This window comes from Trachemys scripta, unplaced genomic scaffold (genome assembly GCF_013100865.1).
Source record: "Trachemys scripta elegans isolate TJP31775 unplaced genomic scaffold, CAS_Tse_1.0 scaffold_26, whole genome shotgun sequence".
Lineage (NCBI taxonomy): Eukaryota > Metazoa > Chordata > Testudines > Emydidae > Trachemys > Trachemys scripta.
The window spans coordinates 4,707,761-4,734,487 of NW_023260511.1; the positions used below are offsets into that span (position 1 = coordinate 4,707,761).

Below are 26,727 nucleotides of genomic sequence, written 5' to 3' on the forward strand. Positions count from 1 at the left end.
CTCCCCGACCCATCCCGGGCTACCATGGCAATTATCCCCCTAGTTGTGTGATGAATTAATAAAGATTGCATGAATGTGGAGTAACAATGACTTTATTGCCTCTGCAAGCGGTGCTCGAAGGGGGAGGGGAGGGTGGGGTTTTTGGTTTACAGGGAAGTAGAGTCAACCAGGTGGGGCGGAGGGTTCATCACGGAGAAACAAACAGAAGTTTCACACCGTAGCCTGGCCAGTCACAAAACTCGTTTTCAAAGTTTCTCTGATGCGCACTGCATCCTGCTGTGCTCTTCTAACCACCCTGGTGTCTGGCTGCGCGTAATCAGCAGCCAGGCAATGTGCCTCAACCTCCCACTCTGCCATAAATGTTTCCCCCTTACTCTCACAGATATTGTGGAGCGCACAGCAAGCAGCAATAACAATGGGGATATTTTTTTCGCTGAGGTCTGAGCGAGTCAGTAAGCTGCGCCAGCGCGCTTTTAAACGTCCAAATGCACATTCCACCACCATTCGGCACTTGCTCAGCCTGTAGTTGAACAGGTCCTGACTACTGTCCATGCTTCCTGTGTATGGCTTCATGAGCCATGGCATTAAGAGGTAGGCTGGGTCCCCAAGGATCACGATAGGCATTTCAACATCCCCAACGGTTATTTTCTGGTCCGAGAAGAAAGTCCCTTCCTCCAGCTTTCGAAACAGACCAGAGTGCCTGAAGACGCGAGCATCATGTATCTTTCCCGGCCATCCCACGTTGATGTTGGTGAAACGTCCCTTGTGATCCACCAGGATGGTGCATTGAAAAGTACCCCTTGCAGTTTATGTACTCGGTGGCTTGGTGCTCCGGTGCCAATATAGGGATATGGGTTCCGTCTATCGCCCGACCACAGTTTGGGAATCTAATTTCAGCAAAGCCATCCACTACGGCCTGCACGTTTCCCAGAGCCACTACCCTTGATATCAGCAGGTCTTTCATTGCCCTGGCAACTTGGATCACAGCAGCCCCCACAGTAGATTTGCCCACTCCAAATTGATTCCCGACTGACCGGTAGCTGTCTGGCGTTGCAAGCTTCCACAGGGCTATCACAACTCGCTTCTGAACTGTGATGGCTGCTCTCATCCTGGTATTCTGGTGCTTCAGGGCAGGGGAAAGCAAGTCACAAAGTTCCATGAAAGTGCCCTTACGCATGCAAAAGTTTCGCAGCCACTGGGAATCATCCCACACCTGCAGCACGATGCGGTCCCACCAGTCTGTGCTTGTTTCCCGGGCCCAGAATCTGCGTTCCATGGCATGAACCTGCCCCAGTAACACCATGATTTGCACATTGCTGGGGCCTGTACTTTGTGAGAGGTCTATGTCTATATCAATTTCCTCATCACTCTTGTCGCCGCCCTGCAATCGCCTCCTCGGCTGGTCCTGGTTTTGCTTTGGTATGTCCTGGCTCTGCATATACTCCAGGACAATGCGCGTGGTGTTCATAGTGTTCATAATTACCGCGGTGATCTGAGCAGGCTCCATGATACCAGTGCTATGGAGTCTGGTCTGAAAAAAGGCGCGAAACTAGTATCTGATGGACGGAGGGAGGGAGGGGCGAGTGACAACATGGCGTACAGGTACAGGGAATTAAAATCAACAAAGTTGGCTGTGCATCAGGGAGAAACACAAACAACTGTCACACAGAATGCCCCCCCCCAAGATTGAACCAAAACCCTGGGTTTAGCAGGCCGTTGATTTCACGGAGGGAGGCGGAAGCAAATGAATACAGAACAAATCTATTTTTTTACGTCTTAAGCTGGAAGACGATGGTGCAGCATGACTGATAGCCCTCGGCATCTTCTGGGTGTTTGGCAGAAAATACTGGGCGCTTGGCAGAAAATAGCATACTACGACTGATAGCCATCATCGTCGAGACTGCCCAGGTGCCCATGATTGACAGCCACTGCAGTACGAGGACGACGGATACCAGTTGTAATATACCATCTTCTACCAAAAGGCAAGGGGCTGCTGTTGTGTGCAATGCAGCCCCACGTCTGCCGGCACCCAGAGGACATATGGTGATGGTGAGCTGAGCTGAGCTGAGCGGGCTCCATGCTTGGCGTGGTATGTTGTCTGCACAGGTAACCCAGGTAAAAAGGCGCAAATCGATTGTCTGCCGTTGCTCTGATGGAGGGGGAGGTGCCTGACGACATGTACCCAGTACCCCGCGCGACACTGTTTTGCATCATTCAGGCATTGGGATCTCAACCCAGAATTCCAATGGGTGGGGAGACTGCGGGAACTGTGGGATGGCTACCCATAGTGCAACGCTCTGGAAGTCGACGCTAGCCTCGGTACTGTGGACGCGGTTCGCCGACTTCATGCACTTAGAGCATTTTATGTGGGGACACACACAATCGGCTGTATACAACCGATTTCTATAAAACTGGCTTCTATAAATTAGACCTAATTTCGTAGTGTAGACATACCCCAGGACTGAGGAATCCAGGGCTGAGATAGCAGCGATGTTGGGGTGGGGATTCAGGGCTTGTCTACACTTACCGGGGGATCAATGCACGGCAATCGCCTGCATCTGTAGCTTTCACTCTATGCATCCGAAGAAGTGAAGTTTTTACTCACGAAAGCTTATGCCCAAATAAATCTGTTAGTCTTTAAGGTGCCACCAGACTCTTTGTTGTTCAAATAGACACACTACATCAACCGCCGATCACTCTCCCATTGACTCCTGTACTCCAGGAGAATGAGAAGAGTAAGGGGAGTCGACGAGAGCGTCTCCCATCAACGTCACGTAGTGTGGTCCCCTTGGTAAGTAGATCTAAGCTATGTCGACTTGAGTTATGCTATTCACATAAGTCAAATTGAGTAACTTAGATCAATTTATCCCTGTAGTGTAGACAAGGGCTCAGAAACACTGGCAGTGCTGTAGGGAGCTGAGGGCTGAGATAGCAGGGAGGCAATGGGTGAGGACTGAGGGGTAGTGGAAGAGCTGTGTGCATGCAGGGAACCCAGCAATGGGAGAGCAGGGATTTTGCAGTTCAGAATTAAGATATAACCACACAACTGATGGAGGAAGTTCGCCCAGCCCCTGACTCAGGGCTTGTCTACACAGCTTCTTAATTTGGTATACAGGGGTGTGATTTGCAGCCCACATCAAAGTGCCGCGCTGTAACTGCCCCAGGTGGATGTGGCTGGTGTGCACTAAACAGTACCTAGTTCGCACTAATGTAACCTTCTTCAAACAGGACAACATAATGCAAACTAGCAACCTTTTAATTCACACCCACAGCATCCCCATGAGGTTTTTACAATGCAGCACTTTGGTGTGCATTGCTATTCACACCCCCATAAACTGACCTGTTATAGCATGAAAGTGCAGACACACATTTACTAGAGGTTTAGCCAAGTACCTGATTCCAAGGTCTCCTTGTCACTCTCTGAAATGGGGAAAAGAAAAGAGACACACATAGGGTTGCCAACATTGTATTTCAAAAATAAGGGACTGCTTTCTTAGCACCCCCCATACATCCTCCCAGATTATATTATATTTATTATTAATTAATTATTAATTAATAATTATTATTATTAGGCAATACTGACCTACATTTGCCAGGGATATTTCTTGCTGCTATTTGCAGCTCTCAGAAACTCCTAATTGTACAGTGATGAAAAATAAGGGACGTCCTTTGTAATAAGGGACTGTTGGGAACCCCTGGACATGCACTGCATGGTTCTGTACACTCCCTAACAACTGGAGTTAGTTACAGATAGCCCAGAGCTGCGCTCCCAAACCCAGTGCAAGAGCTGGCAAGTTTGATAGGAGCAGGGCTGCTGTTTAGGGTTGCCAACTTTCTAATGTTTCAAAACTGGACACTACAGCCCCTGTACGCTCATTCCCCCCTCCCCACATCGCCAGGTCTCACTTGCAGCCTGCACAGCCAGGCTGGGAGCCAGCATGGAGCCTGCCTACCTGCCCAATCAGGGCATAGTGGGGGTTGTGGGGAGCCTTGACCTATGGCTGATAAGAAACCTTATCACTGTTTGGAATGCTCAGTGTCCCCCTTAGAAATGCTAACAAGTTTATTCAGCGAGGCTTTGATGTACTGATACATGCTATTAGATTGTCAATTAGGCATCAACGAGATAATTTAAAAGTAAATGCCTTTTTGTTTGAAGTACCCCTGAACACTAATTTGTCCATTGCCCTCTCCCTCCTGTGTTACTGCTTGAGGCAGAATCCTGGGTAACAATAATGGGGATAAAAGAATAGGAGTACTTGTGGCACCTTAGAGACTAACAAATTTATTAGAGCATAAGCTTTTGTGGGAGCCCACGAAAGCTTATGCTCTAATACATTTGTTAGTCTCTAAGGTGCCACAAGTACTCCTGTTCTTTTTGCGGATACAGACTAACACGGCTGCTACTCTGAAACCAGTAATGGGGATGCTGGTGAAACCTTTTAAAATATTTCCCATTTATAATGCCACATTTTTTATACAATTTTAAAATTAGATCCCATGTTTCAAGGCATCCATTTCCCCGTTTGGACAATTAAATTGCAATTGTCGGAGTGAACATCATTTTAAAACCGGGTTTTGAAAATCTAATTTAACTCTTCAAAAATTAATGAACAAAAGATGGGCACATGAAGTAAGGTAAAGGTAATTAACCAAGGGTCTAGCATTCACTCCCAACACCTCAATAGAGCTGAGGGATGTCCAAAGAACTCCGACACCACTACAGTATATTATTCAAATGTGAGAACATAGTTACTACAGATAATAAATAACAAATTACCTGGGTTGGAAATAGATCTTTGTGGAAGGGAAAGCAGGAAACTTGTCTTTTTGATTACAGAATTATTTTGCTTCTGGGTCCATTAAAATCATAACCAATTGGGGGAGGGGAGATGTGGGGAAGAAACCCTTTTCTCCACTAGGTTTGTTTATAGGCAGCTGAAAAGAAAAGTTAACCGGCTTTGCACAGTACTGAAACCTAGAGGTCGCTCATCCCTCCTTCTCTGCTCTGAGGCCTCTGGGCTTTTCCAAGTTAATTGTCATCTAATTGTCCAGCAAAGAAAGAGACAGTGGGCAGCAATTAGACATAGCACCCACCAGTTCAGGAGTCATTGACACAGTACAAAGATATGCTGCATTCTTTCCATGTACCCAGGCCTAATGAAGGGCTGGGGGCAAGAGGGGCAGGGTGGGGTGATCCCCTAGGGAGCGAGCTGCAGAGAGAGCCAGGGCCCAGGAGGCTGAGAGGGCAAGGGGCTGCAGGGGCATCCCCACTGCTATATAAAACGCGGATCCCTCAGGTGGTACCTCTCCATGGGAGACAGCCAGTTCCTCACAGAAGCTTCTGTCCAACAGCTCTTCCTTCGGCTGCTGCTCTTTGTGTTCCAGCTCCATCCATGGCAGCAGCGAAGGCCGATTGCAGCAACCTGACTTTTGGTGTCTGGTCAGGACTTCTGACTGGACACTGCCAGGTCCCCTTTTCAACCAGAATTTCTGGTCGAAAACCAAACACCTGGCAACCCGACTGCTGGTTAGTGATATGCACCAACAGACAGGAGACCTGGGGGAGTCTGTCACTCCTTAGCCCTTGTCTACACATACTCTTGAACCAGTTTAACTAATTAGGTTTGAAAACACACCTTGAGTTAAACTGGTGCAGGGCTGTGTGTAGAGCAGGACTTGGGCTGGTATAGCAGGACCAGTAGAACCATGGGGTGGGGTCAGTTACTCCACAGCGACCCCTCTGGCTAGTTACAGAACAGCACTGATTGCTAGGGGAGTCCCATCCAGACTTCCCTGGCCAGAGGAATGGTGGCCAGAAGGGGACATGGCAGACATCAAAGGAAATGAAAGAAGGAGGATCCTCAGGGCTCTTCTGGGATGTCCTTGTAGTGAAAACCCCAGTGTTTGTGCTGGCATGTTGAATCCATTCTTTCTACGTGCCACAAACCAAGATGTAGGGACTCTCACAACACTGACCATTGGGTTTCTACTGCAAAATATACATTTGCCAACCTGCTACCCTCAGGGTGTGTGAGAATGTGGGGAGGTGAGGAATCACTAGGCAGAGACCTCTTGGCTCCATCCCTTTCATTGCATTGAGACAACAGACAATACCAACCAGTCACAGAGCTCACCCATCTAAGACAAAGCAAAAGACAGAGCAAGAGACCTACTCATATTTAACAGAGTCTCCTCTTCAGATCGTTTCTTCTGAGAGGCCCTTCGCTTTGCTGTGAGGCAGAGAATCAGACATTGCAGTGAGACAGGGAAGGAAGGGGAAACACTGAGCAATACGCTAATACAGCTAGGGCCAGGGACCCCAGTGAGTTTGTTAGTTTCCTAAAACCAACACAAGGTAAATATCTGAACCATAAAATGTTCCCATGCCCCAGCCCATTGTCATCTAGGGCTGGGCCCTAAACATGCAAATTACACATTCCCATTACCTGAGTATTCGCGATATGCACAAGCTCCAGCAGCAATGAGAACCAGAGTGAACAATACCCAGAATGCAGCCAGCCAGGGAGAAACACGGGGGAAGATGTCACCTGGCAAACAGAGAGTGCAGTGTGTGAGGAGCATGGTCCCATCCTGGAGCTGGAGAATGGGGCTTGCCACTTGGTTTGACAGCTGAGTCCTGGCTCAAAAACCCTCAGAAATTCCCAGGATGGAAGGGAACATCCCCTCCATACTCAAATCACAGCCACAAATGGGAGTCATTGAAACCAGAGAAGCCAGCGCAGCATCAGTTCCAAGAACCAGGACTCTGCTCTGCCCAAATCTCTCCTGCTGCTACAAGCCAACAGCCAGCAGCTCTATGCCCAGTCTGCCCAGCCCTGCCTGCACCAGCTGGCTATTCGGATGGTCACTGTCATGCAGCTCCCAAGTCTCCAAGTCCAGTCCACATAAGTTCAGCAGAGAACAATTGTTTTTCTAGCTGGCCCCAGTGTGTTATGAGTTCATGGATTCAGAGTTAAGGCCAGAAGGGGCCATTATGACCATCTATCTGAGCTCCTGTATAGCCCAGGCCAGAGACCCTCCCCTCCCCCCCGTGAGCCCTGCATCCAGCTCAGAACTTCTGTTCCAGCTAGAGCGGATGTTATAGAAAGAGACACCCAGTTTGGGTTGAAAGATTCCAGGTGATGGCGAATCCACCATGTCCCCAGGGCAGTTGTTCCAATCGTTAATTCCCGTCACTGTTAAAATCTGCACCTTATTTCTAGTCTGAATTTGTCTAGCTTCAGCTTCAAGCCATCAGATCTTGTTCTGCCTTTGTCTGCTAGATTAGAGACTGTCAGAAATTTCCTCCCTGTGTAGGTACTTACAAACCATGATCAAGTCACCTTTTAACCTTCCCTTGAATAAATTACAGAACTTGAGCTCCTACATTTCTGACCCGAGGCAGGTTTCCAGATCTCTAATCCTTCTTGTAGCTATATTCTGAGCACTTTCCAATTTGTCAACATACCATTTGAAGGTGTGGACCAGTAGTGTAGCTGGAGGGGAGCGGGGGAGTGGCTGCTCTCCCTCCGAGCCCAAGTGGCACCTTTTTAATTTTACTCACCCAGGAGCGGGAAAAAAAAAAGGTGCCACCTGCTGCATCGCTTTTATTGACGGGGCGGCGCTACGGATCTTTGGCGGCACTTCGGTGGTGAGACTTTCACTCACTTTGGGTGTCTTCGGCAGCACTGAAGCTTCATCACAGAAATGCCGCCAAAGACCTGCGGAGCGAGTGAAGGTCCTGCCACTGAGGTGCCACCAAAGACCCGGAGCGCTGCCCCATCAGTAAAAGCGCCGCAGCGGGTGGTGCCTTTTTTTTCCGCTCCCCCTCTTCCCTCCACCTGGCTGTGCCACTGGTCTGTACACCAGAACTGGACATCGTATCCAGTAGTGTTCTGGCTAACACCACACACACAGGTGATGTAACATCCTTTCTCCTGCTAGATATTCTCATTTATACATTCAAAGGTTGCATTCACCGTGTTAGCTCCAGCCTTGCTCTGGGAGCTCACATTCAAGTCCTTTTCAGAGTCACTGCTTTCCAGGATAGTCTCCCATCCAGCAAGTGTGACCTACATTCTTTGTTCATAGATATGTGATGTGGCATTTGGCCATGTGGAAATGCATGTGTGAGAAAGTGGGATTTTTTGCTGGGGCCATTGCACTGGTCCTGTGTATCCATGACAGCATGTTGTTAGTGTGAATCCACCTTATCAAGCAAGCCAGGTCTGTCTGTAGTACTTGTATCATTATTTACATCTCACCTGCAAATTTTACTTTTCCTTCCATCTCTTTGATAAAGCTCTTGAATAACATTGTCCCAGAACAGATCACTGTTGGACCCCCACTGGTAGCATCCCTATTGGAGGATGATTCCCCATTACAATTACTTTGAGATCTATCAGTAAGCCAGCTTTTAATCCATATAATGTGGTCTACATTGATTTTGTACAGTGCAATTTTTTTTTAATCAGAGTTTCATGAAGGAGTAAGTCAAACGGCTTACAGAGTCTGAGACATGTTCTACACTACAGAGTTAGGTTGGGTTAATTACATCACTCACAGCTGTGAAAAATTTCACACCCCTGTATTTAAGCTGACCTAACCCCAGGTGTAGACACCACTAGGTCGATGGAAGAATTATTCTGTCAACCTAGCTACCACCTCTCGGACAAGTGAATTTACCACAGCTATGTAAGAACCCTGTCTGGTGCTGTAATAAGTGTTTACACTACAGTGTTGCTGCTGTGATGTTTCTAGTGTAGACAGGCCCTGAGTGTATTACTTCACCACATTACCTTTATCAACCAAATGCCACTAGTACCATTCTTTGTCAACAATAAATCTGGCTGAGCACCTTCATCCCCGAACGGAGCCTGTGCTCTTTCTTATGAATAACATCAAAGTCTGCTGAATTAACATGCAGCTCCAAGAGCATCCATGGAGCTTCAAAAATCGCAACACTGGCAGCGGCCTTAACAACACAAGGCCAGTATTAACAACAATCCATTCTACACGGGGGGTGGGGAGGAAACTCACCTGAGAGGTGAATGGCCGATTGTCGCTCGGTCTCCAGCAGGCCATTCTGCACTATGCAGATGATGTCTCCATTGTCTTCCCCTTCTGTGACAGTGACGTGACTCACAACACTATACAGGTTCTCCCTGTCCTGAGTCACGTCGGTCACAATCTCCATCGCCAGGTTCTGCCAGTTCTTTCCAACCCACTGGAGTTCAGGTTTGGGGAACCAGCCTGTGGATCTACAGGCCAGCCCGATCCCCTGGCCCCGGGGGCCCAGCACGTCAATCAACACTGGAGCCACAGCTACAGGGAGAGACAAAGAGCGTGTAGCAGGAAATCCTGTCTTTGGCACCATGTGATTCCCCACCTACCACTGGGTATAGGGGTCTGTGACTGGAAACCTCCATTCCCTTGTGTGCAAAGCCTCCCTGGGATCCCTCATCCTGACGAATGGGGAAATTAAATAATACTGTCTTGTATTTCCATAGAGCACTGAGCCCTTCAGGCTCACAGAAGAATGTGCAGGCTTAAACTGCTCATAGATATTGCTGCACCTGCTGCAGAAATGCAGCCACTTCTGGGGTGAAACCCAGCAGCTGTCAGGATCACTGCACTTCAGTACAGAGCAGGAAGTGAGGGATGGTGACCCCAGCTACATATCTGCTACCACTCCTCCTGTACCATCCTCCTAAATACTGTCCCCTGTGGTGTCCTTCTCACACACTGGTAATGGTGCCCCAGGCCAAGCCACTCTTCATGCTTGGATTTCCCTCTCCCTGTGCTGCACACAACCACCCTCCCCTCATTTCAATCTCTCCCTAAAAGCACACGTCTCCTGCGGATCCTTTGGACTAGGAGCCACCAAAACTGGGAGATGATTTAAAACAACCTCAATGCTCTGCATTATTATAGAAGGGCCCCTCATCTGGAGCTTGATGTTTCTGAACTAGATTGACTGGGGTTAGGTTATATCCACCATGCCTTTCACTACCCTTGTGCAGCACTGAAAATATGGTCAATACCAAGGGAATAAAAGAACAATATCCCAGTCCATGGAAACTGCAGGATGAGTTTCAGGGAGGCCAAATGTACTTATATCCTTAGCTAGGATTTGGGCAGAACATCAGGGTAAAGGTCCCGCTCCCTCAAACAGCACAGCAATAAGTATGAGAGCTGAGGACTGTAACTTTACATCTAATTGAAAAGAGGTCGTTTAATGCAGCACTGACCCTGCTATCACCCCACTGGAGTCAGCTCTGAGTGCGAGGGGAAAGTGCCCCCTACTGTGTCCTACACACCATTCCCTGCAGCACACAACCCTAATGCCATGCTGGGCTCAGTATTGGGGCACCCGGAGGGGTACAGGAGGCTCTGGCTGCCCAGACACAAGCGCTCCCTGTGATGGTACCCAGGGCTTGATATTAGAAGAGAAAAAGAGCTTTGAGCACTAGGCCTGTTGCAAGATCTGAGGCCTGAACCAGAAGCTATGAACCAAAAACAGGCCATGTATTAAAAGAGATGCTTCCAAGTTCATTCTCCAGTACATGAACTTGGCAAAGTTGCTGCTAGTGTTGCCAAATCATAGTCACTCCCAAAAAATTCTAGGCACTTCATATTTATGTAAATACATTCCAGAAGGCTAGTACAGATACAGCCTAATCTGGTTCAAGATAAAATGATTTAACAGAACAATGAATAGGGTTGTTCTGTCTGTAATATCAGGAACAAGGGGAAGTAACAAACAGATGTCATGTAAGGTGCTACGTAAGTTGTTTATCCCATTTGTTTGTTTCAGTCTATAAATGTTGGGGGTTCACTTTAACCCTTTGTGTGGCTGAGGAGCAGAGACTCCCGCTGCTGGCTGAGCCACTCCTTGCCACTGGGCACTCATGTGTTAGCATATCTTTAACCACAGAGTCAGGGCACTAGGACGGTGCCTTGAAGGTAATAAACCTGGTGTGATGCTCTGTACCTCAGGAGAACACCCTGCACCGCCATGTTCATCTTTATAATATGATTGTGTGGTATCCAATGCAAAGTTTGTCATGTCGGGTGTCTTCGGAAGGCTCAGGATGCACTGGGCATTGTTGTTACAGTAATGTTATAGGTTGTCATTTCATGTATATAGTTATGAGGCTTAAAATGTATCCTCGTGGCTTAAAACAAGCCCAGGCAAAGCTCTCCAAGAGAAGAGAGGCTGTGCACACCTCATCAGGGCATGTATGGGACAAACCCAGCCCAGCCTCACAGGAACAAAGGACACTGGCCTAGGCAGCAACAAAGGATCTGTTGGACTCTCGAGTGAGTCACGCCCCTTCCCTTGGTCAGTTTGGGCCTACAATGAGATAATGCTCACCTGACTCTGAAGGGGGGGCAAAGCAAGAGGGAAGAAAGAACATGATAAAAGGGAGAGACATTTGCCATGCTCTCTCTCTTCACCTCCATCTACAGACACCACCACCAAGCGACTGAAGTGCTGATCAAAGAGGAGAGCCTGGCTGAAGAGCAACCAGTCAACCCGTGGTGAGAAGCATCTAAGTTTGTACGGACACTGAAAGTGTTAAAATCAGCTTAGAATGCATTTTGCTTTTATTTCATGTGACTAAATCTGACTTGTGCTTTGACTTATAATCACTTAAAATCTATCTTTTGTAGTTAATACATTTGTTTGTTTAGTCTACCTGAAGCAGTGTGTTTGGTTTGAAGTATTTCAGAGACTCCCTTTGGGATAACAAGCCTGGTACATATCAATTTATTTGTTAAATTGACAAACTCATATAAGCTTGCAGCATCCAGCGGGCATAACTGGACACTGCAAGATGGAGGTTTCTAGGGTTGTGTCTCGGACAGGAGATATTGGCTAGTGTCATTCGGTTGCACAATCCAAACAGTGGCTGGCCGAAAGTGCTCACTCAACTAGCTGGGACCAGATTACATGCTAGAGGCTGTGCGTGAACAGCCTGGGAGTGGGGGTTCTCACAGCAGAGCAGGGTAAGACTGGCTCCCAGAGTTGAGGATTGGAGTGACCTAGCAGGTCACTGGTCCGGATAACACCAGGGGAATTTCACACCTGGCCATGTGTCTTTCTCACCGAACAGTGCCTGTGGACTTTATGAGTAACACTTAGGTCTGCTGAATTAGCAGGCTGCACTATCTGCTAGTACTGATAACACTGGAGCTTCAAGAATAGAAGCACTGAACAGCTGGAACAGCTCCAGCAGCCTGGCCAGTGTTACTGAGGCAACGACATGCCACCCTTCTACATCCCCTAGTGCTGCATCTCACCTGCAACTCGTAGTTCAGTAGTGGCTTCTAGGCTCCACTGTGGGTTCCTCACAAAGCATCGGTATTTCCCATCATCCATCACTTGAAGCCGTTTCAGCTTCACGGAGACATTCCCGCTGCTGAATTCCTGCAGGAATAGCTCTGTCCGGTTCTGGTAATTCACCCCTGACAGGTCCCGAGTACCCTTATCCATGTACTCATGAACCAGGATAAATCCTGGTCCAATTTTCCTCCACTGCACATCCATGCTGGGCATCCTGGCCGGGGGTGTGAGCTGGCAGGGTAACACCACATCCTGGCCGATTACCCCCACCACGGGGTGTGGAAAGTCATCCAGAGAGAATTCCTCTGTAAAAGAGAACCCCAGGAGCAGATTGAGTGAGAGGAAAGAGGGGAGGGATTGCTGAGCTAAACAAAATGTCCTCAGATCATAGCAGAAGGTTCCTGAGGTTGAATCATATGTAGCTTAAGTTACTCTCAGTGTGGACACAGGGCGGTGCAGCCATATCACAGCTGACACAAGCTAGTCCTTCAATGTTGTCCTGCAATCCCCTGTAAACCCCTCCAAAGGTGTCTGTCTTGCAACCTACTTACACTCTTTTGACAAGGGGTGTCCCCAGCTGAAAGACACCTACCAATTCAAAGAGCCCCGCATAGCCCCATGGCAACTAGTTACAAGCTCTTTCCACTGCAAGCAACTTCTTTGATGAATGAGTTTTAGCTTCATGTAGCCCCACCACAGCTGCTGAGAGGCCACCTCAGAGGAGATTCTGCCTGGCTTGAGGGTATTGGGTCTTTGAGGACTTTTGGGCTGATGCACGTCCCTTCCATGGATTCAATACCCAAAATAGAAACTGGCTCCGATGGGCAGTCACCATTCTAGGGATTGGTGTCTGGAGGAAATTAAGCATCTGAAGGTGATTTATGTTTGTAACATAGCTGTGTCTGAAGGGTCTCCATGGTCTTCTGTTAGTTACTTAATTACTGCCAAGCTGCAACACCTGACATTCACTGTGTGGCTACAGGTAGGGAGGGATAACTTGCGTGAGATTTGCAAACCACCAAGGAGATTTTGATACCAGAGTTGCCAGCTCTTGGGCTATCATATATTTTTCATAAGCCCCATCTCCTGGAGATATGATCGTGTGAGAATCTCAACTATCTTTTTTTAAAAAGTCAGTTTCTAGCTCTAGTGGTTGCAGAGAAAATGTGACCAAAGGCTCAAAAAAACAAGGGAAACAAGAAGACACCAAAAGGTTTATTGTTTGTTTGATTGATTGATTGATTGATTGATTGATTGTTTAAATCTGATGATTTTTTAGCAAATTTCTTGATTTTTGAGGCCTGACTCATGGTGTTTGAAGGCTTGGGGTTGGTGATGCTGCAGCGCCCCTTCATCCTAATGGGAATTGGGCATCCCCATCCCTCAGGCAGCTGGGAAGATCTCAGCCTTGCAGGTCATGAGAATCCAGGTTCCCAGTGGGGCAGGTCTAGCAGCACAGTGCCTTTGGGTACCGTGGCAGGACAGGAAGGGATCAGTGTCGGGGGCTCTGGGAGCCTCTCTCAGGGGCAGCAGGAGCTGGGTGACTTGCTGCAAGACCCAACAATCCTGCCACACAGAGCTAGGATACGCCCCGGTCACTCTAATGTCATCCCCTCCCCACAGCCTCCTGGGCCTGACCCCTTTTACTGTGCAGAACTGAGGAGGTTCCAAGGGAGGGGTCATTGGGCTCAGATCCCCCTACCCCAGCCCTGCAGGGGGCCCATGGGGGACAGGGAGGAAAATAGTTGGGATTCAAACATTTTTACCAGAGAGAGAACATGGTGCCAGGAGGAGGATCCCTAGGCTGCACACACAGAGCCGCCACCACATCGCTATGGGGACACCTCAGGCAGGGACCTGTAAGGAGAGAGCAGGGACGGTTAACACCTCCCCAGGCTGCGTGAGGGGCCGGCAGTGCAGGGAACATGCCCCATCCATTGTCTGACCTGACCCACTCTGCTACCAGGCAGAGCAGCTCCCCAGGGACAGGAGAGGATTTCACCCCTCCCAGGCTGCTCTTCCTCCTGCCCAGGCCTGGCACTAGGAATTTCCACCACTGGGATGTGCCGTGTCTCCACCCCTATTTCCTCCCCTTGTTGATTCTCTGTCAATACTGTTGCTAGATGTTCAGTTTTCGACTGGAACATCCTGTCAAAAAGAGACCCTGGCGGTTCCAGTCAGCACTGCCTATCGGGCTATTAAAAGTCTGGTTGGAAGTGCTGCAGCGCAAAGGCAGGCTAGTCCCTACATGTTCTGGCACTGTGCTGCACCCCAGAAGCAGCCAGCAGGTTCGGCTCCTAGGCAGGGGGCCACAGGGATCTGTGCGCTGCCCCCCACCCCGAGCATTCTCTCTGCACTCTCATTGGTCAGGAACCGTGGCCAATGGGAGTTGGGGAGGCTGTGCCTGTAGGCGAGAGGAGCATGCACCGTGGATCCTCCTGTCCTCCTCCCCCCCGTACCTAGGAGCCAGACCTGCTGGCCGCTTCCAGGGCGCCGTGCGGTGCCTGGACAGGCAGGGAGTCTGCCTTAGCCTTGCTGTGTTGCTGACTGAAAGCCGCCCGAGGGAAGCCCGTGCCACAAGCCTGTGCCCCAACTCCCTGCCCCAGCCCTGAGCTCCTCCAAACCCAGAGCCCCCTCCTGCATCCCAAACCCCTGCCTCAACCCGCAGCCCCCTCCCACACTCCAAATCCCTCAGCCCCACCCCCCAACCTGGAGCCTACTCTTGCACCCCAAACCCCTCATTCCCATCCCCAGTGCAAAGCCCTCACCCCAGCCCAGAGCCCGTACCACTTCCCACACACCAACCCCCTGCCTCAACCCACAGCTGCCTCCCACATTCCAAATCTCTTGGCCCCACCCTCCAGCCGAGAGCCTCCTCCTGCACCCCAAACCCCTCATCCACAGGCCCACCCCAGAGCCCTCATGCCCAGCGGGAGCCCTCACCCCCTCCCAAACCCCAACTCCCTTCCTCATCCTGGAGCCCCCATCACACCCTGAACCCCTAATTTCTGGCTCCACCCCAGAGCCCACACCCGCAGTTAGAGCCCTCACCCCCTCCCACTCTCCAACCCTCTGCTCCAGCCCATTGAAAGTGAGTGAGGGTGCGTCAGGGTTCCCGCCCCACTCTGAACTCTGGGGTACAAATGTGGGGACCCACATGAAAGACCCCCTAAGCTTATTTCTACCAGCTTAGGTTAAAAACTTCCCCAAGGCACAAATCCCTCCTTGTCCTTGGATGAGTACTGCTGCCACCACCAAGTGAGTTAGACAAAGTCTCAGGAAAAGGACCAGTTTGAGTTTCTGTTTTCCCAAAATATCCCCCCAAACCCCTTCACCCCCTTTCCTGGGGAGGCTTGAGAATAATTTACCAACCAGATAGGTAAACAGTGTGAGCACAGACCAGACCCTTTTTTTTAGGACACTAAAAACCAATCAGATTCTTAAAAAAACGGAACTTTATTACAAAGGAAAAAAAAGTTAAAGAAGCACCTCTGCAAAATCAGGATAGAAGATAATTTTACAGGGTAATAAGATTTAAAACACAGAGCAAAGCAAAGCCCTCTAAGCAAAACTTCAAAGTTACAAAAACAGGGATAAATCTCCCTCTTAGCATAGGGAACATTCCCAAGCTAAAACAAAAGATAATCTAACAAATTTCCTTGCTATTACTTACTATTTCTGCAATATTAGATTTATCATTTCAGTAGGAGCTGGATTACTTGTTTGGTCTCTCCCTTTGTCTTGGGGAGATCCCCCCATACAACACAAAGCAAAAACCTTCCCCCTTAGATTTGAAAGTATCTTCTCCCCTTATTGGTCCTTTTGGTCAGGTGCCAACCAGGTTATTTGACCTTCTTAATCCTTTACAGGTAAAGGAGGGATTTTATGCTACCTGTAGCTGTATGTTCATGACAGGGTGGGAGAGAGCAAGCCACCAAGGGAGGGGGAATGTAGTGAGCAGGGGGAGGAGTCTCAAGGAAGGGGCATGGCTAGATTGTTTGGTTTTGTGTGATTAGAAAGTTGGCAACCCTATTCTCTGACCATCCATTGGTGCAGGTGTCCCCCCGATTCCAATGCAGGGGAAGCCTGCAGTAGAGCAGGGCCACTTCTGAGGTAACCCCAGTGGTACCCACACTGCTGTCCTCCCTACAGAGGGGGCCTGGCTTTGTGCCTGCCTCCACCCTGGATAACACAGCAGATGAGTGACCTGGGGACCTACACAGCTAACTGCATGTGGCTCTACAGTGTGAGTTAAAGAGACAGACTGTGCAGCTGGGACTGTGACAGACTCACGTGCTGTGTGGATCAGGCCCAGAGAGGACCCATCTCACAACCTGGCCAGTGGGTGTCATGTGGGCCCTTTTCTACAGGGTCAGCTTGGCCGGAAGCCACCCACCTCTGTAAGTGACACTGCCAAGTGACACAGATGGGGCTGGTAGTGGCTTTCACAGACACCAGAGGGTGTTGTCAGATACCTGCTCCCCCTCCCCTCACATCAATGGGAAACCATCACATTAGTAGATATTACAGTAACATATACAGGGGCAGATGGGCAGGAGGGGCCATCTCAGCTCTGCACAGAGGCTCATGTGTCCTGCCCCCAATTCTCCGGCCTGTGTACACAGAGTCAGACGGGATGGACACAATGGGTTCTTCTGGCCTTAACATCTGTGGATCTATTTCTGTTTCACACCCAGCTCCCTCCATGCCCAACCATCATGTGCGTAGTGCATTGAAAACTGTATTGGAATTGTAAATCATCACAATAAATACTATGTGGGTTTTCCTGGTCTTGCCGGCAGCCAGGGGTCTCTGAAGGAAAGTGTGCAATCTAGGTCCAACAGAAGCCTAGAGAAAGGAAGGGTGATCTGGGCCTCTAAGCCTTATGGAGCAGCCTGCTTTCTCTCTCTGTGTTTTGGGTCCTTATGTGTTATCATTCTGGATTCTAAGGGCTGGTCTACACTGGGGGGGATCGTTCTAAGATAGGCAACTTCAGCTATGTGAATAGCGTAGCTGAAGTCGAAGTATCTTAGATTGATTTACCTTGGGTCCTCACAGCGTGGAATCGATGGCCGCGGCTCCACCGTCGACTCTGCTACCGCCGCTCGCTCCAGTGGAGTTCCAGAGTCGATGGGGAGCGCGTTCGAGGATCGATATATCATGTCTTAACAAGACACGATATATCGATCCCCGATAAATTGATCGCTACCTGCTGATACGTCGGGTAGTCTGGACGTACCCTAAGTATTAAAGCCATGTTACACTGCAGCATTCCGCCAGAGGATTTTTGCTACAGGGGGAGGGATAGCTCAGTGGTTTGAGCACTGCCTTGCTAAAACCAGGGTTGTGAGTTCAATCCTTGAGGGAGCCATTTGGGGCAAAAATCTGTCTAGGGATTGGTCCTGCTTTGAGCAGGGGGTTGGACTAGATGACCTCCTGAGGTCCCTTCCAACCTTGATGTTCTATATTCTAACTCCTCCTCTGTGTCTGCCGGGAGCATAACAAAGGGGACCTTGTCTCCAACAAGACCTCCCTTCATTGCCTATCCAAGGTCACTGGGGAATGACATGAACTGCCAGAGAGCAGGGTTAAGGCCTAGGGACTGCCAGGGCCTTCACTGGGGGGTGTGGGGCCTGGGACAAATCAGCCTCCCTGCTAGTCTCCACACCATCTGCCTGATGCACCTGCCCACCTGGCCATAGCTTGCCTCTTCATCCTCCTCGCCCACCTGCCTGCTAGCCTCTCCATTTGCCTCCTCACCCCACTTGCCTGCCCGCATCCCGACCACCTCCACACCTGAATATCAGGACAAATGGCATCCTGATTGTACATGGGTTGGGATGCAGGAAAAGGACTAAATATTGGGACAGTCCTGATTTGATTGAAAGTGCAGGACTTCCCAAAGCACGGGGCCTGGGGTAGTTGACCCGATTCACCCTACCCAAAGGTAGGGTTACCATCCGTCCGGGTTTCCCCGGACATGTCCGGCTTTTTCAGTGTTAAATGGCCATCCGGGGGGAGATTTCTAATCAAGTAGAAATGTCCAGGATTTCCCCCTTCCCCTCCTGCGGAGTGTGGCGCGGCTGATTGGACGCCTGGCCTGATTGAAAGCTGCTCGCAGCCACTAGGGCCTCTAGCAGCCAGAGTCCCTCCCCCTCCCCTGCTCCCTCCTCTCCCACAGAGCAGCGGCAGTGTTTGATTCCACGTGGAGCCTGCATTTCTCCCTCTGCTGGGTGAGCGGGGGGAGCAGGGCAGGCGGCGGGGGTGTGTGTATAGAGGCTGCAGGGGCAGGGTAGGCAGGAGGCGCAGAGGCTGCAGGGCGAGTGGGGAGCAGAGGGCACAGAGGCTGCAGGGGCGGGGGGGCACAGAGGCTGCAGGGGCAGGGCAGGCAGGGGGCGCAGAGGCTGCAGGGCGAGTGGGGAGCAGAGGGCACAGAGGCTGCAGGGGCGGGGGGGTGCAGAGGCTGCAGGGTGAGGAGGAGCAGGGCAGGCAAGGGCATAGAGGCTGCAGGGGCTGCGGGGCGAGTGGGGAGCAGGGAAGCACTTAGCAACCCCCAACCAAGATCAGAGCGGGAGGGAGGAGGGGGAATGCGGGGTGCTCAGAGGAGGGGGCAGAGTTGAGGCAGGGACTTTGGGGAAGGGGTTGGAATGGGGGCAGAGAAGGGGTGGGGTTGGGGTGGGGTCGGGGGTGGGGAAGGGGCAGAGTTGGGGCAGGGCCGGAGGCGGGACCGGGGCCCCGTGGAGTGTCCTCTTTTTTAAATGTTTGAATATGGTAACCCTACCCAAAGGATGGCTCTGAGCTGTCATGTGCTGGGCTGTCCTGTCCTGTGCTAGGGCAGGGTTAAGGCCTAGGAATTATAGACCTGTGCACAGGGGCCCAGCAGACTCTTGTCTTGTGTTTAAAAGAAAATGTAAGTTTCCAGGTTTCATGTGTGAGGAAAAAAGCTGAGAATTGTGCCCTGAGTTTAACAGTCGCAGCAACACCTGCCTGAGTCTGCAGAGAGCGGGGGACCAGAGCTCCGAGAGGGGAACTGCCCCATGCAGCTCAGTGGGAGGTTTACAGCCAGCCCCACTGCTCTGGGAGCCCTGCCAACCCCACCCAGCAGGGACTGTGTGTGTGATGGGGGGGGGGAAGAGCCCTGTGGATCCAACACCCCCCAAACAAACATACCAGGCACCACTGTAATGATCTTGGGGTTCATTAAACAACAAACCAGTGAATGAGAAAGGAATAAAACTTTGTTAAAAACAAACTAGAGAGTGTCTGTGGTGAACTGCTGGGCATAGCTACCCTGTATTCTCCACCCAACTACCAGGTATGGCTCAAAATTTCTGTGTTCCTAATACTGTCCCTTATGTAGGAGCCTCTCTAAATTATAATCTCTACAACCAACATCCTGCTGCTGAGGGAAGTACTGGGGGCGAGAGGAGGGGGCAAAATCCTTGTTAATGCTCTAACTCTTCTGGGGGCAGAGGGAGCCCATGTTCTGGCCTGTCGCTCTAGCAGTGGAAGGGGGGACCCTGCCATTGCCACTCCAATGGGGAGAGGGCAGGTCTATGGGGGCTCCATGTCAGGGAAAGCCTAGGGCCCTGCACTGCCTGAATCCAGCCCTACCCTCTGCAAAGCTCCCAGAACCTGCTGGCCCAGGAAGGCGGGATTAGAGTCTGGCCCCTCTCCAAGCACTCTCTATTATCATTACATCTCCAGCCCAGCCCCAGAGCAAAGGGTGAGTGTAAGTTTCTGAGCCATTTAATTACCTGTATGACCTTGTGCAGAGCAGGGCACTGAGAGCCAGAGAGACAGGGCATGGCAAGCGCTGGGCATTCTGGGAGGCTGGCAAAAATGGGGAATTTTTTTTGAGGAAAATTTTCTTTCCATTCAAAATTTTTACTGAAATCTTCCAGTATTCTGACAAAATGACTCAAAACAAAAAGAAAATAGTTTAAAATAGATTGGAAAGTCAATTAAAATCAAATGGGAACAAAATTAATATTTTTTAAAGTTCAGTTCCTAAATTTTTCTCCTTAGAAGGCAAACATTATTTATTTTGATGCCATCAGACAGGAATCAAAAGGAACATTTTTTCTTGTGAATCATTGTATTGAAAATTTTGAAATTTTTTTGTTGAAAATGTTCATATATTTTTAAAAGCCATTTTTCATTACAAATGTCTCTGATGAAACATTCCTCACCAGCCCTAGTTTCCAGCTTCTTTACAGGGCTCTTGTTCAGCCTAATAACACGGAGTAAAATACTGAAAAAGTACCCAAATCCCATTGGCTTTCAATTGGAGTTAAGGGCCAGATCCACAAAGGGACAGATAGTTTAAGGGTTAGCTGCTCTGAGAGCAGCTACCAGTTCAGGCCCTGCACTAAAGACAACTGGGGGTGGGTGAGAGAGACAGAGAGTGTGGGCATGTGGCCAGAGGATCCTAGAGTCATTGGCTGGCGCACTCAGGTGGCACGTGGGAGAACCAGGTCTGATTCCCTGCCTTTGATTTAGGGCAGGGATTTGACCCCAGGTCTTTCCCATCCCACATGTGTTCCCTAGTAACAGGCTGTGGTGTGAGTCTCTCCTATTGGAGCTGGTCCACTTTGAATAAATAGTTATTGGAGCAGGGATTTGACTCTGGGTCTCTCATACCCAGCTGAGTGCCCTGACCCCGGGGCTATTGGCATTAGCAGGGGAGGGGAGTTTCTCTCTCTGGCTGTGTACAAGGAAGGGCTGACCTGATTTAGGTGACTAACTCCAGGCAAGGGTTTACTGCTGAGAATCCCAACTGGAGGGAGAAACCTCCCTCCAGCCATCAGCCAGGCATCTAAGGTACAGATCAATGGGAGTGAGGTGCCTAATCCCTTTGAGAATCTGGGCCCTGAACCCCACCCCTTTCCCCTGAATTTCACTGGCTGGCTTAGGCAGCTGACTGCTCAGCATGCTGGCTTCCAAGGAGCCCTTTGGTAGGTGCCTAGTTCTGCGCAGACATTGTACGTGAACCCTGGAACTCAGGGCTGTGAAGTCTCCTAGGCATCAGGGCACCTGGGAGTCAGGTCCTGTAATTCTGTGACTCCAGCCCTAAGTTCCTAAATCACTTGAATGGTTCTGAAGATGTTACCCACAAGCCAGAGCCCCCCCCCACCTCCCTGCAGATGAACAGTCTGTGAGCTCCAGATACACAATAGAAACCAACACACAACAATGCCTAGGACAGCTCTTAAACCCCCAGAGCTTCCTGGCTTCTGATCAGCAAATCCAGCTCTCCCCAGACGAGCATAGTCCAGCCAGGGCCCTTATGGCCTCTCTGTGCAGGGCAACTGCCTGGTGTGTTAACAACAGCAACTACTCAGGGTGAAATCCTGGCCCTACTGATATCAATGGGAGTGTTCCCACTGGTCTCCACAGGGCCAGGACTTCATCCTCAGTGTAGACACAATGTGTCATGTGTAACATGGTGTCAGCTGGTTGTGGATAACCCTGAAATCTTACCCTTGGGCTGAGACTGTCTCTGTTCTGTATCTGTGCAGTGCTCAGCACATTGGGCCCCTTGCTCCAGGACTGAGCCCCAGGTGCCCCCACAATAACAACACTAGAGTGACTCCCAGGGGTCACCATGGCCAGCTGACACAATCTGACCATGGCCATCCTTTTCCACACCAAGAGCAAAAGCATGTTCAGCACAATGTTCGTCACACCAGGCTAGTTATTGCTGTTGTGTATGATTTGCATTACAGTATTGACAAGGAACCCCAATCAGGGCCCCACTGTGCCAGGTGCTGCACTGATACATACATGTAATAATAAAAAACAGGGAAGCACCATGACCTCCCATTTAGATCTCTGAGCCAAATGACCCCCCCCACACACACACACACATATAAACACTTCTGGCCTGACAGCCCCTCCTTCTAGAAGCATCAGCAGGACAGGGCTGTGCAGCCCTTTTGAAGAAGCACCATGCACCCATCACACCCTCCAGTGAAAGGCTACAAGGAACCCCAGATGGCCACAACATGCAGAGAGGGGATAACAGGCTGAGCAGTGAATCACACCCACCATCAGGATTTGCCGAGCACTGATGGGAGGTGGGAACATGCTCCCAGGGGGCAGGAGTGTGAGCGGCCCCTGAGAGCAAAGGAAAGGGGGTAATAATGGGGAGGGACCTACCTTAAGCATTCAGCATGTCCCAGGAGATGCCATGCAATGTATCTGTAGCCTGGGGTGCCAGACCCACACAGAGCGCCCAAGGAACTGAATGGATATTCTGGGGCAGATGGGGAAATGCGTCCCGGAGCTGTTTGTGAACTCTGACCAGGGGAAAGTGAAAGCACCAGGGTGTTAGTCACACATTAACCTGTGTATGTGGTTTACCTGGTCAGGATCCAGGGCATGTTCAGTACATGTAACATGTTCAGTTACCTGTGGAGACACGGTGAGTAGTGAGGAGTTTACATGGCGCTGGGTTCCCATTCATCCTCCCATCACTTGCACAGAAAACAGCATCCCAGGGGACTATGGTCCAGTGCAAATTAATACAAGCAGCTTGAACATAGGACAAGGTATAACAGCCCCAGTGACTTCTAAGGAGGAGTTGTTGTGATGGTGTATACAAGTGCATCTAGTAGGGGTCATGGGTAGAGTTTGAACCCAGCATCTGCTATACCATAGCACAGGCCTCTGCCACTTTAGCTAAGGAACAAGCTCTATTAACAGTTCTTTTCTGCTTATCATTTGAGTAACACTGGTTAGGTAGGATGCAGGGATTGAATTTAGGCTCTATAGAGCAAAATATATGTGTTACTGTCACCTGGCTAAAGGGTGCTAGCTTCCCACCTGTAGACACTCCATAAACCTAATTGCTGTTCTCCTCACTACAGGAGCCCAGAGAGCTGTGCTAGACTAGTAAGGGTTACCTTACCCAGCTCATCCTGTGTCAGAGCCTGGTTTATACTGGCTGGCTGTGCTGTTCTGGGTGTGTGTGTGCAATCCAGACACACCCAGCCCGAGACTGATGGGAGTGTTGACTGCTAGAAAGGGACGCTGGTAGGGAGTGGTTCATCAGCCCAGAAGCCCTACAGCAGTTCAGTGTCCTCCAAACCCAGCCATCCACAGGGTAAAGTCTTCCTGAGAACTGAGACCCTTCAGAACCAGGGGTTCATTGACAGGCAGGCTCTGATCCTGGCCCTGCTCCCCTCCTGCTGCCCTGTCCCTAACAGTCACAGTCCTCTGGGGTGGATCTAGGGTGACCAGATGTCCCGATTTTATAGGGACAATCCCGATTTTTGGGTCTTTTTCTTATATAGGCTCCTATTACCCCCCACCCCCATCCCGATTTTTCACATTTGCTGGCTGGTCACCCTAGGTGGATCCATGCCTCTGGGCTGCCCTTATGGGGAAGGGGAGAAAGGGGATGAAGCATCTCAGCCCTTCAGTGAGGCTCCTGCAGGACCTCACTTGTCTTTGAGACTCAGCCAGTGAGAGCGTTGGAATCTCTGTATCCATGGGTCAGAGGTCTGGCCAGCACACAGCCCAGAGTGTGAGCATGCTGCTGGGCCCATGTACACCTGCCCTGATCCATATTTAACTCCAGAACAGCAATTAAAAGCTCCCCCTGAGTGTCACTGGGAATCACAGCATTGTACCCGCTGGAGGGGAAAAGGTTTCACAGTGTATCTCGCCAATGCTCGTTAACCCCTAAGAAGTTGCAGGGGCCTCATGAAGGACAAAGGGCAGGATGGAGGATTGGCAGATTCCACCAGCGAGTACTAAAACATGGTGCATTCTGGGGCAGGTGGAAGATGTTTTTTTTTTTTCCCAGTGGAAAACTGAGATGAATTTCCATTGAAACTTTCAACGGAACATTGTAAAAAACTGAAAAGTGGGGAAAACCTTTTCAGATGAAAAATATTCAGGGAACCCTGATCAGAACCTGTGAAGCTGTGGGGGGTTAAGTAAACCACATTAAATAGCTGTGTGAATGCTCTTATTCAGAATTAAAGTGGACTTAATTTGATTTAGCTCTATCCACGTGCTCCAATCACCCTCAGCACCTGGAAATGGTCCAGGCACAAAATCTGGGCATTTTTGTCTGAGTCTTCCCACTCATGGGGCTCCCTGCTGCATGTCTTCCTCTTCCCTGCTTTCAGAGTGGTAGCCGTGTTAGTCTGTATCAGCAAAAACAACGAGGAGTCCTTGTGGCACCTTAGAGACTAACAAATTTATTTGGGCATAAGCTTTTGTGGGCTAAAACCCACTTCATCAGATACATGGAGTGGAACATGCAGTAGGGAGGTATAAATATACAGCATATGAAAAGTTGGGAGTTGCCTTACCAAATGGGGGGGTCAGTGCTAATGAGTCAATTCAATTAAGGTGGAAGTGGGCTATTCTCAACAGTTGACAAGAAGGGGTGGAAATCACTTTTGTAGTGCTAATGAGGCCAATGTAATCAAGGTGACCCATCCACTCCCAGTCTTTATTCAGGCCTAATTTGATGGTGTTCAGTTTGCAAATTAATTCCAGTTCTGCAGTTTCTCATTGGAGTCTGTTTTTGAAGTTTTTTTGTTGAAGAATTGCCACTTGTACATCTGTTATTGAGTGACCACAGAGATTGAAGTGTTCTCCTACTGGTTTTTGAATGTTATAATTCCTCATGATTTGTGTACATTTATTCTTTTGCATAGAGACTGCCCAGTTTGGTCAATGTACATGGCAGAGGGGCATTGCTGGCACATGATGGCATATATCACATTGGTAGATGTGCAGGTGAATGAGCCCCTGATGGTGTGGCTGAGGTGGTTAGGTCCTATTATGGTGTCCCTTGAATAGATATGTGCACAGAGTTGGCAGCGGGGTTTGTTGCAGGGTTTGGTTCCTGGGTTAGTGTTTTTGTTGTGTAGTTGCTGGTGAGTATTTGCTTCAGGTTGGGGGGCTGTCTGTAAGCGAGGACTGGCCTGTCTCCCAAGGTCTGTGAGAGTGAGGGATTATCCTTCAGGATAGGTTGTAGATCCTTGATGATCAGGGCTGGCCTTACCATGAGATGAACAGAGGCGGCCACCTCAGGTGTAAGACTGGGGGGGGGGGGAGACACCACTAGGACCCAGAGTATAGAAAATTGTGTCTGCTGCTGGTGCATATGTATTCTCTCTGCTCTAGATGCACAGATATGGTGGAGTGCTGTGCTGGAGGAAGGAGGGCATAAGAGACATAACAGGTAGGCAGGATAAAAGGTGAAAGGGAATATCAGAAATCAGCAGGAGCTGCAGGGAGAGAGAGGAGGAAGAGCCTCTTATGTACCTCTCGAGCAACCCCAGGAGCCTGGACTGATTAACTCCAGCTTCTCATAGGCTCATAGATTCATAGACTTTAAGATCAGAAGGGACCATTATGATCATCTAGTCTGACCTCCCGCATGATGCAGGCCACAAAAGCTGACCCACCCCCTTTCCGTTGACTCAGCTGTTGAAGTCCCCAAATCCTGTGATTTAAAGACTTCAAGTTGCAGAGAATCCTCCAGCTAGCGACCCCCGCCCCATGCTGCGGAGGAAGGCGAAAAACCTCCAGGGCCTCTGCCAATCTACCCTGGAGGAAAATTCCTTCCCGACCCCAAATATGGCGATCAGTAGAACCCTGAGCATGTAGGCAAGATTCTCCAGCCAGACCCTCATCGACCATTGATACTATTTACCAGGGATGGCACGCTGTTGATTTGACTAAAATCACATTATCCCGTCAAACCATTCCCTCCATAAACTTATCTAGCTTAATCTTAAAGCCAGAGAGGTCTTTCGCCCCCACCGTTTCCCTCGGAAGGCTGTTCCAAAATTTCACCTCTCTGATGGTTAGAAACCTTCTTCTAATTTCAAGCCTAAAGTTCCCCACGGCCAGTTTATATCCATTTGTTCTCGTGTCCACATTAGTACTGAGCTGAAATAATTCCTCTCCCTCCCTGGTATTTATCCCTCTGATATATTTAAAGAGAGCAATCATATCCCCCCTCAGCCTTCTTTTGGTTAGGCTAAACAAACCGAGCTCCTCGAGTCTCCTTTCATACGACAGGTTTTCCATTCCTCTGATCATCCTAGTGGCCCTTCTCTGTACCCGTTCCAGTTTGAGTTCATCCTTCTTAAACATGGGAGACCAGAACTGCACACAGTACTCCAAATGAGGTCTCACCAGTGCCTTGTATAACGAAAGCAGCACCTCCTTATCCCTACTAGATATACCTCGCCTAATGCATCCCAAGACTACATTGGCTTTTTTCACGGCCATGTCACATTGCCGACTCATAGTCATCCTGCGGTCAACCAGGACTCCGAGGTCTTTCTCCTCCTCCGTTACTTCCAACCGATGCGTCCCCAGCTTGTAACTAAAATTCTTGT

General features: G+C 49.7%; 1 protein-coding gene across 1 annotated transcript in view; it reads right to left on the reverse strand.

The window, feature by feature from the left end:
- LOC117870370 (butyrophilin subfamily 3 member A2-like) overlaps positions 1 to 22,624 on the reverse strand; it is a 30,437-nt gene extending 7,813 nt beyond the window's left edge. The window contains exons 1-7 of the mRNA XM_034757507.1: positions 22,514 to 22,624; positions 14,119 to 14,209; positions 12,310 to 12,657; positions 9,043 to 9,327; positions 6,450 to 6,551; positions 6,177 to 6,233; positions 3,394 to 3,420 (exon numbers count right to left, since the gene is read on the reverse strand). Coding sequence (XP_034613398.1) covers positions 3,394 to 3,420; positions 6,177 to 6,233; positions 6,450 to 6,551; positions 9,043 to 9,327; positions 12,310 to 12,657; positions 14,119 to 14,182 — 883 coding nt within the window. The 5' untranslated portion in view covers positions 14,183 to 14,209; positions 22,514 to 22,624. The remainder of the gene's footprint in view (positions 1 to 3,393; positions 3,421 to 6,176; positions 6,234 to 6,449; positions 6,552 to 9,042; positions 9,328 to 12,309; positions 12,658 to 14,118; positions 14,210 to 22,513) is intronic.
- Positions 22,625 to 26,727: the final 4,103 nt, after the last annotated feature.